The sequence below is a fragment of the Phoca vitulina genome, unplaced genomic scaffold, assembly GCF_004348235.1.
Source record: "Phoca vitulina isolate PV1807 unplaced genomic scaffold, GSC_HSeal_1.0 scaffold20, whole genome shotgun sequence".
In the NCBI taxonomy this organism is placed as follows: domain Eukaryota; kingdom Metazoa; phylum Chordata; class Mammalia; order Carnivora; family Phocidae; genus Phoca; species Phoca vitulina.
In genome coordinates, this window is record NW_022589723.1 from 41,293,098 (window position 1) to 41,313,248 (window position 20,151).

The 20,151-nt window shown below is 39.1% G+C and overlaps 1 protein-coding gene across 13 annotated transcripts in view; it reads left to right on the forward strand.

Moving 5' to 3' along the window:
• SCAPER (S-phase cyclin A associated protein in the ER) overlaps positions 1-20,151 on the forward strand; it is a 528,946-nt gene that overhangs the window by 352,325 nt on the left and 156,470 nt on the right. For all 13 annotated transcript variants that reach the window (XM_032417309.1, XM_032417312.1, XM_032417306.1 and 10 more), the window contains one exon: positions 16,183-16,298. In XM_032417309.1, coding sequence (XP_032273200.1) covers positions 16,183-16,298 — 116 coding nt within the window. The remainder of the gene's footprint in view (positions 1-16,182; positions 16,299-20,151) is intronic.

Below are 20,151 nucleotides of genomic sequence, written 5' to 3' on the forward strand. Positions count from 1 at the left end.
TCTTTTGAGACTCAGCTCTGGTGTTCCCACCTCCAGAAAGTATTCCTTGTCATTACCCTGATCTTCATCCAGCCAGGTTAGGTACCTACTATGTAAGCTCAAGGGGTACCCTGTACCTGTGTCATACATAGCACTTACCACACGACATACACTGACCTGTTTTCAGGTCTTTTTTTCTCAGTAGAATGTGAGGTCTTTGAGGGCAGATCCTGATCCTCTGTGCTTCTGTATTTCTACCACTTAGCAAGTATCAGGTACATAGCTGGCAGGCAATAAATGTTTGTTCAAATAAATTCAGCGGGTTTTTTGGTTTGTCTTCAGTCCATCCCTTGCCTTAAGTCAAGCAAATGCCTAAATATTCAAGACAGATGCTTGCCTGGGCCAAATAGCTTACTTTACAGAAATGGCCAACTTGGCAGATTTGGTGATATCAGGGAAGACTTAATTCTGGGACTACATCACAGTCTATTCAGAGGGAGAATTGGTATTGAAGTGTTGCAGTATGAGTCATGACTCATCATTTCATTGTGCTTGCTTTCTTTAACATATCCCAAGTTTATTGTATTTATGTCAAGGACCAGAGGAAACTAGAAAATAAATTTTTATCTCAAAAAAGCTTATAATTTATATTGTTTACTACAAAATCCAAAGTACAGATATTAGTTACTTTTAGGTTCGGTCTTCTACAGCACCGGCTACAATTCCTTATAAATTCTAGGTACTACGTAGTTTGTTTGCTGAATTGATATAACAAGCTTCTTCATATATAAACCCAAGCCAATGAGTTGTAAAATATAGCATAAAAATTTAGTAAGATTACAGAGCACATAATGTTTGCCAAACTACCCAAAAAGGCTACCTTACTATATTCTGTGGCACATCTTGGCCTCATCTAATATGTTTAACTTTCATAAGGAAATTAGATCATTTTCAAGTTCCATCTAAAACTTTTTTTATTTTTTAATTCTTTCCTGCCTCTTACCATTTATTTTTAACTACTTGAATAATGGCCCTTTTCCAAAGCTTCGGGAGTCTCTATCAAGAACATTATAGAGCTCGCCCAAATCTAGAAGTTTATGGTTTATTTTGTCTGTAGTGCTATCATCCTGTCTAGGGAAACTTCTCAACACTAACTCTGTATCATTCATTACCCTCACCTTGCAGACATTTTAGTTCAGCGAAACAATTTTATTTTTCGGTGCTTGCTGTGCAGAGAGGGAATATAGTGTGATGGTTAAAGCTGGGATTCTAAACTCAGACATATCTGGATTTGATTCCTAGATCAGCTTTTACTGGTTAAATAATCTTAAACAAGTGACTTATCTTCTTGGAGTTTGAACGGGCCCTGCACCCTCTTATCTCCATAATCTATCAATCTATCTAGTTTCCCCTTGTAAACAGGAGTGGCAATTGTATCAGCCTCACGCTGTTGTGAATATTACACGAGACACTGCCTACAGGGCAGCACTCGGAATACCTGAGGCGTGTACACATGTGCTCAACAAATGTAGGTGATTTTTTTAATGGGCCAAGCACATAGGAAATAGCAGTAATTAAGACATATATAGGCCCTGCCCTTCTAGACAATTAAACAAGTAATTACAATTAAGAGCAATGAGTGTTTGAGGAAAGGACTGAGGAAATGCAGAGTTGTTATGGTTGTAGCAGGAAGGCTGAATACAACCTAGACGTCAGAGAAGGCCTGTTGGAGGAAATAACATGGAAGCTGAGACTGATAGGGCAAGAAGGTAGACTCTTAGCTAAAACAGAGATATTTATGGGAGAGATCATACTTTAGTGCAATTTTGAGATGTCACAGAGATACCAGAATATGTCCCCTCAAGAAGCCTCAGAGGGTACGAACTAGTATTTATTTGATGCCAGTATGGTAGGTACTTAGCAAGTGTAAAGAAGATGATGATTTATGCAGCTCAGCTGATTTAATCCTCTCAGCAACCACTTGGGGTGGAATTGTGTGTCCTAACTTATGAGTAAGAACAATGAGGCGTCAAGAGGATAAGTAACTTGCCTAATGTTATATAGCTAATAAGTGTGAAAAGGTTGGGATCCAAACCATGGCAGAATTATTCCAGAGGCCATGCTTACAGTTCCTAAACAGTGAGTAAGACACAGTTTGTGCCCACAAGGAGCTCAGTCTAGAGGACAATAATTGTTCTGGGCTACAGCTGCCAGGGCGAGAATTATTTTGCAATCATTTATATCACAAAGTTAGCAACCCTAAATGGTCTTTTTACCTGATTCCCCCATACAGTACATTATTTCTGCATCTTTCTCCAAACCCTACCTCTCCCTCTCTGTGCTAAAAAGGTCTAGCATCATGTGCTATTTCATGTTCACACATGAATGCCTTCAGAAGGACAGATTCTTTTTAGGATCTTTACATTTCTTTTCCATATGGTAACTTATCATATTGGGAGGATATGGACTTGCATGCTGACTTAAAAGCAAAACTGATTGCAGACTTCAGACTAAAGGCTTTGTGTAAATATAAATTGATCATCACTATTCCCTTCAAATGAACTTGAGTATTTCTTATAAAGAAAAAGGAATTTATATTTGCCTTTTCATAAAGCAAAAAGATTCTGTAATGGTCCAGTGTTCTCCAGACTTAAAGACTCCTCTGGGTTTTATTTGCCTTGAATAAGCGGACTTTTAAACATTTTAGTTCACCTTTACTAGAGGTCTCATCTTATTCTCACTAGCTAAAAGCAGTAGCACAGAGCAGCTCTAATGTTAGAATTTGGGGGATAGGGGGGCAACATTAATTCTTCAGTAAATATTTGACCATGTTTGCTTTAGCAAAATTAAGAAGAAAGACCAGATATTCTGAAAAAGCCTTCACACTATTCTCCACAGAAGAAGGTATTGTTTGCAACATTTTAATGGAGAACAGAAGCTCTGTGTTATTAAGCAGTTCTCATCCATGACCAAAGTATAAGTTAACCTGATCATCTTCAAGTCCAAAATCTGAAGGACTCCTTATTTTTGCCTTCTTCCTTGCCACATTTTGTATCAGTCTTCTAAGTAACAGATTTTGCACTGCCTTTGTCTCCTCTGTTTTCTCTCTATACCTTTTAGATGCTAGAGAACAAGAGAGCCTAAACCAGAGTGCTGGCTTCAGATAATCCCTCTGAAAAAGCATTGCCTATCACTAGCCATTTCCCTCCTTTTATTTCCTCTGGGCTAGATAAAGCAGACCCTAGCAGAATCATTTCTAAAATCAGTTGTTCTTGACTTTCCTAGTGCCCAATCACAAGGCTTTTAACCTAGTTACTTCTGGGGAAAAGAACAACAACAACAAAAAAAAAAAAAAAACCCTTGCAATAAATATCCTATCATGGGCACAAATGGAGAAGGCATACTCAACAGACTTGGAAGCAGTTTCTGTGCTGAAGTTAGAAGCAAAGCCTACAGAGACTTCACTGACATTCAGGAAGGAAAGGGTTTTGAAAGACTGCCCCAGTTAAAAATGTATTGAAGGCCTTTTGGGCCTGGAGCTGCAGAGGGAGCGCATCTTGGGCCACCTGGAGTCTTTTCTAACCCTGATCCCACATTCCCTCTCTCCTCACTCAAGGTCTGCTTCCCTCCTGCTGTGTGCACATTTCTTCCCATTTCCTGACAGTGTCAAGAACTGCACCACCAGTTAAAAGAACTACTCATATTTCAGTCCCTTAGAATCTAGTTCGCTCTCATTTCCTTTTTTATTTACTTGTGATGGTCAAACTTGGCATTCCTTTACATTCTCTGAGTCTGGATTATTTCAAGAATTTTTTTTTTTAAGTTGCTAGTGAATGCTAATATAAGAGAGTTACGGATACCTCCTCTAATGCTAAAAGTAGCTTCACCTTGTCTTCAAAATAGTGTTGAGCTAAATGCAATGTGGTATTCTAGACTTGATGCTGAACAGAAAAAAAAAGCACCAGTGGGAAAACTAGGGGAAATCCAAATAATGCTGTAGTTTAGTTAGCAGTATAATTTTAATGTAATTTCTTAGTTTTGATAAATGTACAGTGGTTATGTCAGATTTTAACATGAGGGAAAGCTAGATTAAGGCATACAGGGATGTTGTAGTGTCCTTGAAACTTTTCTCAAATAAATAAATCTAAAATAATAAAAGATCTAAATTTCAAAATAAAATTTTCTTTAAAATTTTTTAAATTTAAGATTTTGATGGATTCCTGTCTCACATTGAGGTCTTTCATCCATTTTGAGTTTATCTTTGTGTATGGTGTTAGAGAAGGGTCAAGTTTCATTCTTCTGCATGTGGCTGTCCAATTTTCCCAGCACCATTTATTGAAGAGACTGTCTTTTTTCCATTGCATATTTTTTCCTGCTTTGTCAAAGATTATTTGACCATAGAGTTGAGGGTCCATATCTGGGTTCTCTATTCTGTTCCATTGGTCTATATGTCTGTTTTTGTGCCAGTACCATGCTGTCTTGGTGATCATAGGACAGGGAAAGAAACAACAAATGTTGGAGAGGTTGTGGAGAAAGGGGAACCCTCTTACACTGTTGGTGGGAATGCAAGTTGGGACAGCCACTTTGGAAAACAGTGTGGAGGTTCCTCAAAAAATTAAAAATAGAGCTACCCTATGACTCAGCAATGGCACTCCTGGGTATTTACCCCAAAGACACAGATGTAGTGAAAAGAAGGGCCATATGCACCCCAATGTTCATAGCAGCAATATCCGCAATAGCCAAACCGTGGAAAGAGCCGAGATGCCCTTCAACAGATGAATGGATAAAGAAGATGTGGTCCATATATACAATGGAATATTACTCAGCCATCAGAAAGGAAGAATACCCAACTTTTACATCAACATGGATGGGACTGGAGGAGATTATGCTAAGTGAAATAAGTCAAGCAGAGAAAGTCAATTATCATATGGTTTCACTTATTTGTGGAACATAAGGAATAGCATGGAGGACATTAGGAGAAGGAAGGGAAAATGAAGGGGGGGAAATTGGAGGGAGAGATGAACCATGGGAGGCTGTCGACTCTGAGAAACAAACAGCATTTTAGAGGGGAGGGGGGAGCGGGGATTGGTTAGCCTGGTGATGGGTATTAAGGAGGGCACATACTACATGGAGCACTGGGTGTTATATGAAAACAATGGATCGTGGATCACCACATCAAAAACTAATGATGTATTGTATGGTGACTAACATAACATAATAAAATTTTTTAAAAATTTTTTTAATTTAATTTTCATTTTAAAAAAAAGTCCAAGACTTTACAAAATTGGGATATTTAGTGATAAGTATGCCAAGAGCCAAGCACATTTCTATAACAACATGCTAGATTTTCCCACAACATTCTTTGAGTAGATCCATCTTACACTCAAAAGTCAGATAAACCTAGACTCAATGCCCAGCTCTGCCACTTGCTAGCAGTAAAAACTTAAGTGACTCCTCTAAGGCTGTTTTTCTTACCTGTTTAATGGATGATGATTCCTACCTCATAGGGTTATTGTGAGAGCTTATATCATAACAGCCCAGGGCCTGCTACATGGTAAGCCCTTGAAATGTCACCTTTAGCCCTCCAGGATGACACTTTGAGAAAAGTAAAGTTTGGGTTCCTGTTCCTTCCTTAAGTTTGTTTTCACTTTTTAAAATTGCCCTCCCCCTCCCTCATTCTTCTGTGTCCCTCCTTAAAGACATAAAAGACATAAAAGAGTTTGGGTCACTACTTTACTTGAGAATTGGGTAAAAAAATGATGCCAACATGAGTAGGGCAGTACATAAGCAAAGATACTGTTGGCCTTCACCTCTCTGGGCTTGTCTCCTTCAGACCAGGGCCTGCCTTACCTTGCCTTGCCTTGTCAGCACAAGCGAGAACTAGTAACCTCTTCCACATTTTCTAGTTTACTTGTACCCTTACCTTGACTTTCCCAGGCACTTGGGTGTTTCTACACCTTTTCTTTCTCATTGTGGCTTGATGGATTTTTCCCTCTCCTCTTAAGACAGTTTCTGGTGTTAGAATCCTAGAAACTAGACTGTACCTTTATTTTTTTGATTCAGCAGCCATTTACTGAATACCTACTCTTTTTTAAATGTTTTTTTTTAATTGAAGTATAATTAGCATATAGTGTTACATTAGTTTAAGGTGTACAGTATAGTGATTCACAATTCTGTACATTGCTCAGTGCTCATCAAGATAAGTATACTCTTAATCCCCTTTATTCCATCCGTCCCCCCACCTACCTCTCCTCTGGCAAGCACCAGTTTGTTCTCTGTATTTAAGAGTATGTTTTTTTGTTTGTCACTTTTTTCTTTGTTTATTCATTTGTTTTGATCCTTAAATTCCACATATGAGTGAAGTCGTATGGTATTTGTCTCTGTTTGACTTATTTCACTTAGCATTATACCCTCCAGGTCCATTCTTTTTGCATATGGCAAGATCTCATTCTTTGTTATGACTGAGTAATCTGAATACCTATTTTTTTTGCTAGATTCTATATAAACATAATTCCAGCTGTCCAGGAGCTCACAGTCTGCTTTGTGATTAAGTATAATCAGTATGATCTAGTCTATAATTAAATAATAAAAAAATGAGTCAAGAACTATAAATATCATGATGGAGAGTGAACAGAGTGGTGTAGGAACACTCTCCCTTTCCTTGCCATCTAGGTGGAGAAGAGCCTCTGAGTCTCTAAGGTCCTGCCCCCTGGTTGCTGCTAGACCTAAAGGAGTTTGTCTGTGTTACTCACTTCTGTCCATGTCACATTCTTGCCCAAAAGAGATTCTCCCTGGTTTCACGGTTCCAAGTTCCTTTTGCCTCTAAGCTTTAGAATATCCAGGACACCTGAGATGCAGAAATAGGGGGGAAGAGGAACTGCTATGGTAAGACTCCTCAAGTTCCAGGTAGCCTGGAAGTTGGGAAAGGTGGGAGAAATAAAGCAGTTGTTCAAGGAACCTCATATGTAGGTCCTTGACTTTGGGTTTTTGTCTTTTTATGTGATAGCGTAATAACTCAGAAAACTGTTCATATGGACACCCATTTTGTCCTGAAGAACTAGTCAAAGGAAGCATTTCCTTTGTGGGCATACAGTTCTTTGTACATCCCCTCACTATAGCACTTTACTCACTGTACTGCATTTGTCTATTTTAAGTCTGTCTCTCACTGGGACTAGGAGTGCTGGGCCTGGCCAGGGCCTGCCACTAGGCAGCTTGGCAGCCCGTGAGGGTAAGGGAGATCAAAATAACTTCACTGTGTGTTTTGTTGGCTTGCAGTACTGACCTCTATAAGCTGATCTTTGGTCATCTATCTCATAACAGCTTAAAGGGAAGGAACAGGAGGTCTTGGGTCCTGCTTTCATCCTTTAGTTTCCACACCCCCCTCCCCCACTCACCCTGGCCTCATCTCACTTAAGTCCAAACAGGTCAAAAATGGCACAGTTCAGCCCCCTTAGGGAGAGCCTCCCAAAGGGTCCAAGTTCTGATTAACATTACAAAGGACTTGTTTCTCCTATCTTGAGAAAGCTTTTCCGGCCTCTCTCAGCCCCACTTACCTTATTACCCAAGCCTTCAAACTGTAGCTTATGATTTTACTCTTTTTGGCACCACATTTCCTTAAGCTTCTGATTTCCTTGTGATATTCTTGACCCCAACACCTGAGTCCTGTCAAGTGTGAGTGTACAGCTGCAAAGCTGAGCCTAGACATTATGTAGATTATGGGAATTTGAAGAAGCCCACATTAGAAGGCTTAGAAGGGAAAAGTCATAGAACAAGGACTATCAGCTCATCATGCTAGCTTCTTTTAAGCTAACACTAGCAGGTAAAGATAGCAGAGGAATGAAGATGTCCTTTAGGTGTTAGGAAAATTTTCCTTATGGGAAAAATAACCATAAAAAAATTTACTCCAGAATCTTCTCATCTCTATAAATTGGGCTACTGAGTTCTAAATGTATGGACTTGCCTAAAACCTACTTGTATTATCTCTAAACAGGTCTTAAGGTACCACCAGATGCTCAGAACAAATCTAGCCTATCCTGCTAATGAACATGCAAACAGTTCTCCCCATCTGCCACCTCTGTCTAAAAGGCTAGGAAGGCCTTCCTCCCTGATCACAAAGAACATAATTACCGTCTATAGGGAAGTCAAGTACAAAGGCCACCAGCCTTTGTAGGCCACGGAAGATTAACAGCTGCCTCTCCTTTGATTGGGAGAGGCAATAACAGTTACTCTAGTTAATAATTGAATGGATTCCCAGGCCATGTAATTCAGATTGAAGCTGTCATTTTTTTGCTGGCCTTCAGCTAAGCTGGGTTATTAGAATGGAGCCACTAATCCTATTAGTCAGTTGTCAGTCTCAGAGTGGGAGAGAGCAGAGGAAGGCAGAGCTATTAAGGTGTTACACCAGGTACGTAAGTAAAGCCACACATTTCATCTTTAGAGGTAGTTTTTCCTCACTCAAATCAGAACTGATAGAGCTCTTTATGAGTGTTCCATTTTCATACGTCTGAATGCAGTGTATTTGGAAAAGGGGTAAAAGGAAAAAGGAAAGGTACCTAGTTCACCTCTTTAGATGAGATATTGTCCATCATTAAACAAACTTACCTTGGTGCCTACAGTGTGTGCATCCTCTGCCTGACCCTGATTGAGAATGCGGAGATAGGAGAGTTTACGCTTTACACCAAGTACATGAACACAAATAAGTGTGGGGTAATGTAGGAAGTGATTAGGGCCCCAAGAGAAGTACAGTTAAATACAGAGACCTTTAACTTTAATTGAAGCTATCAAAAAGGCTTCATGAAAAACATTGGATCTGGGTCTTTCCCAGACAATGTATTTGAGGAGCATCCATTCCCATTGTGGCATTAACATGTCCAGGAGTACAGAGAGCAGTGTATAGAAGTACCGGGTGATTAGCACAAGAAGTCAGTGTGGTGGGCTCAGAGAAGAAAAGGAAAGGGAAGACTCTTCTGCATCCTTTGAGTCTGTGGATTGTTGTGTGAATGTGATTTCCATTTTGTATTTGCTTATAGAGCTTTTAATGCCATATGCTTCAGAAGGTGGGTTCCTTCCTTAATTTTAACATTTGGGCAACAATTGAGCTTGATTTTCCCTTTTCTGTCCTCCTGAGGTGAAAATGCCATAGGATATCATAGGATTGTTTCATCCACTTTTATGTATAGAGAGGAAGAAGCACTACTCATTTGAACTGTGTGAAGGAGTGGGATCCAGAAGGAGGTGTTCCTCCTTTCTCAGGGGCCTCGGGATTGTGTTAGCCTCTAATAGCTCACAAGGCGTTTTTTGCTTTCGGAGAGAAGTCTTTCCATTTGTTCATCCTTTTGTTCAGTCTCTCATCCATCAGGTATTCATCAAGCCTGTTCTAATCCAGAACTGGGGCTGCAGAGGTGAGTCAGCTGTTACACTTAAGGAGCTGACAGAACAGGGCCCTGAGGTAGGGCAGAGATGATGGGATGAAGAGAAGATATTGGAGATGAAGGAGAAGTTAGGAAGATCCTAAACAGAGTTGCCATCTGGCCATGTTCGATGGAAGAGAATCTGGAAGTGGCTTGTTGCATTTGCAGTGCAGAAGTCCACACAGCCAGAAACCGCCATGACTCCAGAGGGAGATTTGTGAGGTTTTTTTATTTCATAGTTGGTTTTGCTTTTTTGGTTTATTCCCTTGAATAGCTGCAAGTGATAAATTAAAACTTCAATTTTCAATAATGCATTAGTAAAAATTTGGCTTTGAATGGCCTTTATCTTCCTGAAATTGGCATATTTTTTCCTGCTTAATGTCTTTTAGAGCCTATATCTTAAGTTTTTCAAGAGGTCACATCCATGTTGTTGGCACTGCATAAAAGGCTTTGAGTTTTGTTTTGTTTTTAAAATGTAGATGTATACATTAAAATGGTCTGCTTTTACTCATTCCTTTTCCCCTCTACTTCTGCAATGTTGACCCAGTTCTCTCCCATTGTGGAAAAGTCTACAAGAACAGCAGTGGTGCTACTTTATTCCCTGTGGACAGATTGCATCAATTGGTACATCTGCTTGGCTTGAGGTATAACATACTTTGTTTCTGAATTAAGAGATATCAGTATATGAAGGCTTTACATTGAAATGGATGTACCTTCCTTGACGGCTATTAAGGAGGCTCGAGGTGAATATGTCCTTCAATCTTGAAAAACTGAATTTTATTCTTTGGTCATGAAGCTCACTTACAGTGAAAAACTATTCTACAAGGCACACACGATAAGGAGTAAAGGATTTTATCCTGCAGTCATACCAGAGAAGTCACTGACTGTGTTTTCACAGTCAAATCATGTACAAGTATCCTTATCAGCCTTCTTTCTTTTTTTTTTTAATTTTTTTTATTGTTATGTTAATCCCCATACATTACATCATTAGTTTTAGATATAGTGTTCCATGATTCATTGTTTGTGCATAACACCCAGTGCTCCATGCAGAACGTGCCCTCCTCATCAGCCTTCTTTCTTAAAACTGTCATTCACAACCATTGACTGAGCACTTAACTGAGTGCAATCCCTTTTGCCAAGTGTTGAGGATGTGGTGAAGCAGACATGGCCCCTGACCTCAGGAAGCTCTGAGTTCAGTGGGGGATACAAAGATAAAATGCTGGAGGATCATCCCCTCTGGGAAGGAGGAACAGTAGATGCAAAAGCACAAAGGCATGAAAGAGAACGGGCCCTGTGGGAAATTTGGTTGAGGGAGAGGCAGGAGCATGGCAGGGAAGAAGGCTATTAATGGGGCATCAGATTCTGAAGACTTGTGCTAAGGAATTTGAGCCTCCTGTAGATAGTGAGGAAGAAGTCATTCAAGTGTTTTAAGCAGAGAATGGCATGATTACATTTACTCTTGAGGATATTATCCTCATTGCATATATAGGCATCCAGAGCAGGATGACTCAACAGGGAGTCCCCAGTCCAGTGCGAGGCCACTGTCACTAGAACAGGGTGAGATAAATACACAAATCAAGAGTAAGTTTTAGCAAATTGGCAGAGTAAATTATATCTGTTTTATCTAATACTTTAAAATGTGGTCTCCTATTTTGTACATCTTTTTTCCTCATTTGATAGGTATTTCGTTTGTACTGCATTTCACAAAAGTATTGGTCTACAGTGGAGTAAAAATCAAAGGAAGGAAAGGAAAAGAATAAAACCCTGACTTTGATCTTAGAGTATTTGGGAAACACTGCTCTAGAGAATAGGCTGGTGTGGGGTGAGCGTGGATCCAAAGATACTAATTAGGTAATTGCTGCAGTACATCAAGCAAGAGACCATGAAAGCCTGAACTGACATGATGGGAGTAGGCAAGAGTTGACAACTACAACAGAAATGGAATAATCAGAACTTGGAGGCTGAATCAGTGTGGAAGCTGAGGAAGAGGGAAAAGTCTAGAAGGGAAAATATTCTTTTAAGAATCTGCTGAAAGTTGGACCCTTGCCCTATGCTTTACTTTGAGCTTTTCCATTCCCGTTTCACAGAGCTGTTGCATTTATTTTTTAAGGTGGTTCTGCATTTTTAACATTATTAAAGATTTTATCTATAATTCCTACTTCTTTTGAGTATAAGAAAAAAGGAGGTATTTATATGTGTTTACTTCTCTATCTTGACTCAGTGTTCCTCTGCTGTATTCCTTATGCTTTAGATGTTTCCATGGTACCAGATGCAATAGAAACATTGCTGGTGGAATAACCATTCACTACCAAATTAAATCCAGAAAACATTCATACATACTATATGATCTCATTTATATGAAATTCTACAATAGACAAAACTAACCTATATTTTGTTTCTTCTTTTTACCTTCTGATCCCCTTCACTCATCCCACTTCCCCCACCCTCCCATCCTCTGCAACCACTAATCTGTTCTCTGTATCTGTGAGCTCTTTTTGTTGTTGTTGTTAAGATTCCACATGTTTTTCTCTGCCTGACTTACTTCGCTTAGCATAATGCTCTCAAGGTTTATCCATGTTGTCACAAATGGCAAAATTTCATTCTTTTTTGTGGCTAAGTAATATTCCGTGTATTTATGTACCATATCTTCTGTATACCTTTTACTTATCATTGGACACTTAGTTTGCTTCCACATCTTGGTTATGGTAAATAATGCTGCATTGAACATAGGGGTACATATTTTTTTTCAAATTAGTGTTTTGATTTGCTTCAGATAAATACTCAGAAGTGGAATTTCTGGATCGTATGGTACTTGTATTTTTAATTTTTTGAGGAACCTACATACAGTTTTCCATAGTGGCTGCACCAATTTATATTCCCACCAACAGTACACAGGGTTTCCCTTTTCTCCACATCCTCATCAGCACTAGTCCGTCCTTCCTTCCTTCCTTCCTTCCTTCCTTCCCTCCTTCCTTCTTTCTCTCTCTCTCTCTTTCTTTCTTTGATAATACCATTCTAACAGGTGTGAGGTGATATCTCATTGTGATTTTGATTTGCATTTCCCTGATGATTAATGATGTTAATTAAACATCTTTTCATGTACCTGTCAGTCGTATGTCTTTTTAAAATGTATATTTACATCTGCCCATTTTTAATCAGATTGTGTTTTTTGCTATTGAGTTGTATGAGTTCTTTATATATTTTACCAGAAATATGACTTGCAAATATTTTCTCCCATTCAGTAGATAGCCTTTTCATTTTGTCGATGGTTTTCTTTGCTGCATAGAAGCTTTTTAGTGTGATGTAGTCCCACTTATTTATTTTTGCTTTTTTGCTTTTGCTTTTGGTATATAATCTATGGTACTGTAAATCACATCTGTGGTTGCTCCAAGGAGGGGGGGATCAACTGTAAAAGTGGCATGGGGGAACTTTCTAAGGTGATGGAAGTGTGTTCGGGTCTTGATAAGCATTTCTCAAATTTATTTGAAAGGTATGCTTAAGATCTGAGCCTTTCATCCAATTAAAGTGTGTCTCAATTTAAAAAACTACTCAGTAAACATAAGGTGTTCAATCCCACTGATTATCAGGGAAAGGCAAGTAAAAACCTCAATGAAATGCCATTATACACCATTAGAATGACTGAAGTTTAAAAAAAAACGATAAAATCAATTTTGGTGTGAATGTAGAATAACTGAAATTATTACTGCACTGCATTGTGTACACAAATTGTTCCAAATGCCTTAGAAAGCCTTTGGGGGTGCCTGGGTGGCTCAGTCAGTTGAGCGTCTGCCTTCGGCTCGGGTCTTGATCCCAGAGTTCTGGGATCGAGTCCTGCGTCAGGCTCCCTGCTCGGCAGGGAGTCTGCTTCTCCCTCTCCCTCTGCTGCTCCCCCTGCTTGTGCTCTCTCTCTGTCTGTCAAATAAATAAAATCTTTAAAAAAAAAAAAAGCCGTTTGGCAATAGCTAATAAAATTGAACCAGTGTATACTCTGTGACCCAGGAATTCCACTCTTCAGCATAAATGCAGCACAACTGCATGTCACATTTGCACAAATACATGTACCAAAATGTTTATAGCAGCAGCATCCCGAGTTTGAAAGTGGAAACAACCCAAATGTCAGTTAGCAGTGAAACATTTAAATAAGCTGAGTAAGATAATAAGATAGTAGTCATTTTCAGCCTGTAATGTTAAAAGTGAAATTAATGTAGAAGGGAGAAAAAAAGACACTAAAGTAAATTTTTCCAATTAAAAAAAAAATAAGTTGAGGTATATAATCAGATGAAGGAATAATATATTCCATCAAGGAAAAGGAATGAAATATTGGTATAGGCAGTAGTATGGATAATTTAGAAAAAAAATTGAGAAAGAAAATTTAGATTCTATGGAATATGTAAAGTATGATTCCATTTTTATAGAATTGAAAAGAAGACAAAGGGAATCTGTGATTTTAAAAATCAGGATAGCCTTTACATTTGGGGAAGAAGGTGAGAGAGTGAATGTGATGGGTATCAGGGATATTATGGGATGTTATAAAGCTTTATTTTTTATTTTTTATTTTGGAGTTGTTACAGGGTGTGTTAAGTTTGTCATAACTCATCTAGGTACACAGTTATGATTAATGTAGTTTTCTTTGTATTATATGCTAATACAAAAAATTTTTTTAAAGATTTATTATTTGAGAGAGCGCCAGGAGGGGACAGAGGGAGAGAGAGAGAAAAAAATAACTCCAGCAGACTCCTTCCTGGGCTCGGAACCCCATGCAGGGCTCGATTTCGAGACCTGAGATCATGACCCGAGCCAAAACCAAGAGTCAGACGTCTGACTCTTGATTTCGGCTCGGGTCATGATCTCAGGGTGCTGAGATCAAGCCCCGAGTCAGGCTCCATGCTTAGCATGGAGTCTGCTTATCCCTCTCCTTCCCCCATGCCTCTCCTCCAGCATGTGCTCACGCTTGCTCTCTCTCTCTCAAATAAATAAAATAAATAAGATCTTCAAAATTATTATTATTTTCTAATCATATTGACATCCTAGCATAAGAAAGAATGGTAACAGCATTATGGTTTCAAATTACTGAATATGCCTGGGTTTTTTAATTTTTTGATTGTTAGTTTTATTGCAAAGAAACATTTTTTTTTCATTAATAACAAAAGTTCTTAATTATCTATCCTAAAAGTATGAGTTCTTGTCTAGGATTCACAATAAAGCTATTATAGTCTCAAACTGTATTTTATTGTGCATGTAGTGAGTAATTGAATGACTAACGTACTATACTACCAAAGTCCAGACATGTACTAGAGCCAGTCAGTAATCAATAGTCCACATCAAGCAGAGCATTGTGCTTAGAACATCAGAAGAATCAGGCAAACATGTTTGAGAGAGCCTATGTATAACTACATCTCTCCCCTGTGTATCCTCTCCCGCCAAAAAATACTTCAGGGTGACTAACATAACATAATAAAAAATATTATAATTAAAAAAAATACTTGAGTATTTCAAAGATATTTCAAGGCTTCATCAACTGTAGAATACTATTACAAGAAACATAAGGCGATGGTATAATAGGGGGGTTATGTATTCGTGTGCTAGGGCTGCCATAACTAGCTACCACCGAGTGGGCAGCTTAAACAATAGAAATGTATTTTCTCACAATTCTGAAGGCTGGAATTCCAAGATCAAGGTGTTAGCAGGTTTGGTTTTTCCTGAGGTCTCTCTCTCCTTAGTTTATAAACAGCAGGTTTCTCTCTGCCTCACACAGCCTTTTCTCTGTGCACTTGCATCTCTGATGTCTTTTCCCCCTCTTATAAGGACACCAGTCATTTGGATTAAGGCCCCACCCTAACAGCCTCATTTTAACTTAATCACCTCTTCAAAGACCTCCTCAAAACAGTTACATGCTGAGGTACTAGGGGTTGGACTTCCACATAAGAATTTGGGGGCAGGGAGACACAATGTAGCCCATCACAGGTTGCTGACCTACTTTTTTTCAGAATATGATGCAATGATTATGATTCTGTGTATGTGTTAAAAACTAATACAATGTACCGTAAAATGGCTCTCGCCTCTCCCCATGCCAAAGCAATGCGAAGAACTCAGAGATGCTCCTTTCACGCGATTTGTAAACAATTTAGAAATTGTTTACAGGAAGAAATAATCATAGGTTGAGTTCTAAAATGGTAACTTAATATTCTCCCTAAAATAGCTGAAATGGTGAACAAATACATGTAGATGGTTAGATATTAGATTATCTTCTATTACTGAAGAGAAAAATAATAGGACAGGAAGGCTTTGTGGCAGTCCATTTGTCTTGTTAGGTGGAAATTAACATTACAAAATGATGTGGTCCTTCAAAGTATTGCTAAAAACTCTGTGTAAAAAGATTTTGTCCTCTGCATGGAGTGCTCTATCCCTTCCCCTTTTCTCTTGCCTGCTTCAAAGCCTCAACTTTGAAGCCTGTGCTGACCCTTTCTCCAGTATATAGTTGGTTCCCCATTATTCTTATAGAGCACCTTTCCTTTTTCTTTAAGGTACTTATCATAATTGAAATTATATTATTTATGATTATTTGATTGGTGTTGCTCTCATCCACTAAATTTTAAGCTTCATGGGGGACAGCAACTCTGTCTTTTGTGTTCACCAGTTTTGACCTACTGTACCTAGCACTGCGTAAACATTCAATAAATATTTGTAGAATAATGGAACCAACAGAATGTTTGACACTACAACTGAATATTTCATTTGGTGATAATTTTATGCCTGGGAAATTGGGCTAATTTCTATTTGTGTTTCTGTCTAGAATGTAGCAGATCAGATTGCATTTCAAGTTGCTGGTGGATTAACAGCCCTTGAACACATTCTTCAAGTAGTAGTCCCAACCACAAATGTGAACACAGCTTCACGAATTCCTCCTAAGTAAGTATAGTTTTTTAAATCTGTCCTTCACGTTTCATTTGTGAGTCATTTCTGCCCTATGGTTTCCATATGGGGGACCATAAGAAAATTGTATGTGTATTCAGGCTTGAATAGCAAACACTTACACCCCCCCCCCCATTAGGGAGAAAAACAGAGGTGCTCGACTTCACTTACAAAACTCAAATTGAGCCGAAAAAGCCTTAGAAAGGAAATCTCTTTGGTCAATGACCTTCTCTAATCCTAAAACAAGGAGAATGGATGAACTCCTGGGCAGCTGTAACTGCTTACATAAATTGAAGGGAACTGAATAGTAGTAACAGAAAGGTAACTCTCTGTGTTGAGTACAAGAAGAGGTAAGTACATTAACAAAAGCCTGAGCTGTGAAATTTGAAGAAATCCTTAACTAACGGAAGAGCAGTCTGAAGCCAAGACTGCCATAGTCTAGAGTCCTGGCCAAATAGCTGTGAGAACTGATTGCAGTTTGGTCTTTAACTGCAAATTGCTCCTTATCATATGGATCCTGCACAAGCTTTCGACCCAAGATCTGCTTTCCCCTTCTCTTAAGTCACTCTGTGACCCCTGGCCACCTGGGATACAGTAGCAGACAGCTTTAGTTCAGAAGTATTACATTTCGGAGTGGTAGCATGCACAATTTTTGGATATTTTATGGAGACTCTTATTTACAGAGTTTAAATGAGAAGTTTTGATAAAAGTTCACTTATATCACTGAGAAAACTTAAATATTTAGTTAGCCAACGTAAGTGAGTGCTTTATTTGTCCATTGGATACTACAGAAAAGAAATTCCAAGAATATGTTATCTTTCCTCCTGAGAGACATTTTAGTAAAATAAAAATAGCACTGGCTTTGGAGTCAAACGAACCTGGGTTCTGTTTTACCTCTATTGGTTCCTAGCTGGGAGAATTTGGGCAAGTGCGTTATTCTTGTTGCATCAGTTTCCTCTAAACAGGGGTAATCATATTCACCTCTCCTGTGCTACTGTGGGGATCAAGTGAAATATATGTGAGAGTTCTTTGTAAACTTTAAAGTGTTATATAAATCTGAGGTGACAGTTTCTAAGTAATAGTCTTGCCTGCCTTAAGACAGTGTTGTCTCTTTGAAATGAGACATTTCTAAGTACAAACTGTTTGATACTGAAATTAGTTTGGGTTCCTCGCTCTACTGACAAAGTAGAGATTAATAAAAGAAGGTATAGGTATCCTTTGAGTCAGGATATCTTTCTACGGAGCACGCATACAGGTTTTCTAACCCGGGAGAGTTGGTGTTCCTCATCAAAATGGATTTATTGACAGTATATTGTTTGGCATGTTGTCATCACTCAGTGTTTGTTAACTGACAGGGAGGGAGAGAGAGAGAGGAAAGAATGAAACAATAAATTTGAGATAAGAAAGGAAATGGCCTTTGATTCTTTGGGACAGTGCTTTGATAACTGTTAATCACTCATATTGTTCATCTTAAAAGCACCTGTAGCTTCTTTATTTGTCTTGTTCTGCTTTTTTGTTTTGTTTTGTTTTCTGGTAGGTTTCAACATGCATGACACTGAGTTCTCTGGCTGGTAACCCAAATTAAATGCCTGTTTCGCAAAAGCTACTTTTGTCATTGTGGCAAAAAGCATGCTCTGGTACTTATCTGTGACCATCATTTAGGGAACAGAAGAGGTTTCCATAGCTCCTAAGAAGACCTAAGCAAGAATTAGCACACCAACATTGGCAAGGAGCCCTGGAATCCTGAGAGTCCAGACCAGTGCACCTCTGATGGCCACGAGCTGACCGCAGTGCCAGGATTGAGAGTTCGTTTCTCAGTCTCACCTTAGGCCAATAGATTTGTGTTCAGCCAGGCACTGCTTACTAAGTGGGGCTCCACTCAGGGCAGTGGGCATCGAGCAGCAATTCTAAGATTCTCTTCTCCTGAGCACAGATCAAGATCATGACTCTACTTTCTAAATTAGCCTCACTTTTCAGGGCTAAAGGATTAAGGCTATGAGAGTATTATGCTGCTTACTCAGAAAGGGGCAAGAGACATGCCCCAGCTGTGTGAGAATTAGTATAGACTCAGAGCACCCTGGTAGGCATGAGTCAGTGGCTTGACTCAGAAGCTGTTCTTTCTCATATTCCTTCCAGCTACTATTGTGCACAAACCCCTGCCCTGCTCTTCGGCCTTCCATAGTCCCTGGGGACTTCCTTTGCTCTCAACCTGCCCAAGCCCTCCCCTTCCAACCCTGATGAGCTCCCATCCCTCAACTCCATGAACCTTCTGTCATGTTAGCTCATTTTGTTTTCTGCTTACCCAGAGAGGCTGGGTTTTTTTGTTTTTGTTTTTTTACTATCCTGCATTAATTTTTCTCAGTAATAAACAGCAGAGGTTTTGAGAAGTATCAGCCACTATTGAGGAACATTTACCATGTGGATCATCTGGACAATTACCATGTGGCTCACCTGTGACTACAAACCTCGAGTTTCATTGTCCCTGCAACACTGAGCTCTGGGAATGGAGAGACCAGCTCCCTGCTTATCTTTCTCACCACCCTGCCTCTCTCCCTTTTCATTCTACATAGCACCTCAGCAGTTGCCCTATAATTGTTGCTAGGTAACTTCCTGGGAGTGAATATTTGCTTCTAGCAGATTTTTTTAAATGTGAAATTGAGAATTATACCCACTTCTGAAAATTTAAATTTGTGAAACCTTTCTGAAATCCTTAGTGGGTTGTTTTGCCTTTGTTAGAACCAGGGAAAGCCCATAAAACTGCTTGAATCCTTGAATCCTTGAGAGGACTTCATTAGGATGTGGTATTCCAAAATCAACCTTCTTAACAAATGTGCTCCAATAAAATTGTTTTCAGTGCCAAGAAAGATCAGCCTGAAACAAGGCAATTTTCATTTCATGTGGTATCTACTTTGGGGATGACTCCTGTTAATTTACCTGCTAACTTTAATTGCAGAAAACAAGTACAAAAGAATGAATGACTATTCTAGCCTTTTCTTTGGTTTAGGCTAATAATAGTTGTTTAACATAGCTTTTAATATTTAAAAATAAATGGTGGTCTGTCATTTTTTTGGGCATAGAGAATGCTCCATGTGATGTAAATAAGAAGATAGATCTGCTGTGACTAGAAGTTGTGGCCAAAGCTTTGTGTTGTGTTTTTAATCCTATATTTACAGAGCAGCAGTGATACTAAAAGGGAGAGTTGGCACTCCACATCTCCAGACCCCTTTCGGGCAACAATAGATGTTCTTATTTCACAAAGAAACCTGCAGACCTTTTGGGCCATGAAAAATGATCATTGGGCTAAGTCTTCCCCAGGTTGCCTTTTACTTACTTGGTATCCCTAGTTCTTTATACTCCTAGACAACAAAGGGGCCAAATGGTTAGCTCTCCAAGCACTCTAGGTTTTCAACTGGAGAACTCACTAGGCACCCTATTTCTTCTCTGTCAGCCTTGCTTATCTTCCTTCATTGTCCCTCTGGACCCAATTTTTTATATAGAAGTAGTTTCATCAATACGAAGCAATGCAGACAGCATAGTATAGAAGAAAATATACAGGCTCTGGCGTCAGATCGGAACTTAAATTCTCTGCTTTTCACTCATTAGTTATATGACCTTGGGCCAAGTCGCGTGTTATAATGGAGCCTCAGTTAAACAGTAACACTACCATGTTGGGTAGGGCTTGTTGGCTGTTGTGAGAATTAAAAGTGCATGTGTTTGTTAATTGCCCTGTACAACAAAAGCACTTAGCTAATATTGGTGGTTTTTGTTGTAGTTGTTACGAGGTTGACTTTACATTACCCTACTTAATTACTGAGCTTTAAGTCCCTCACTCTGTGTCAGTTTGGCTTCT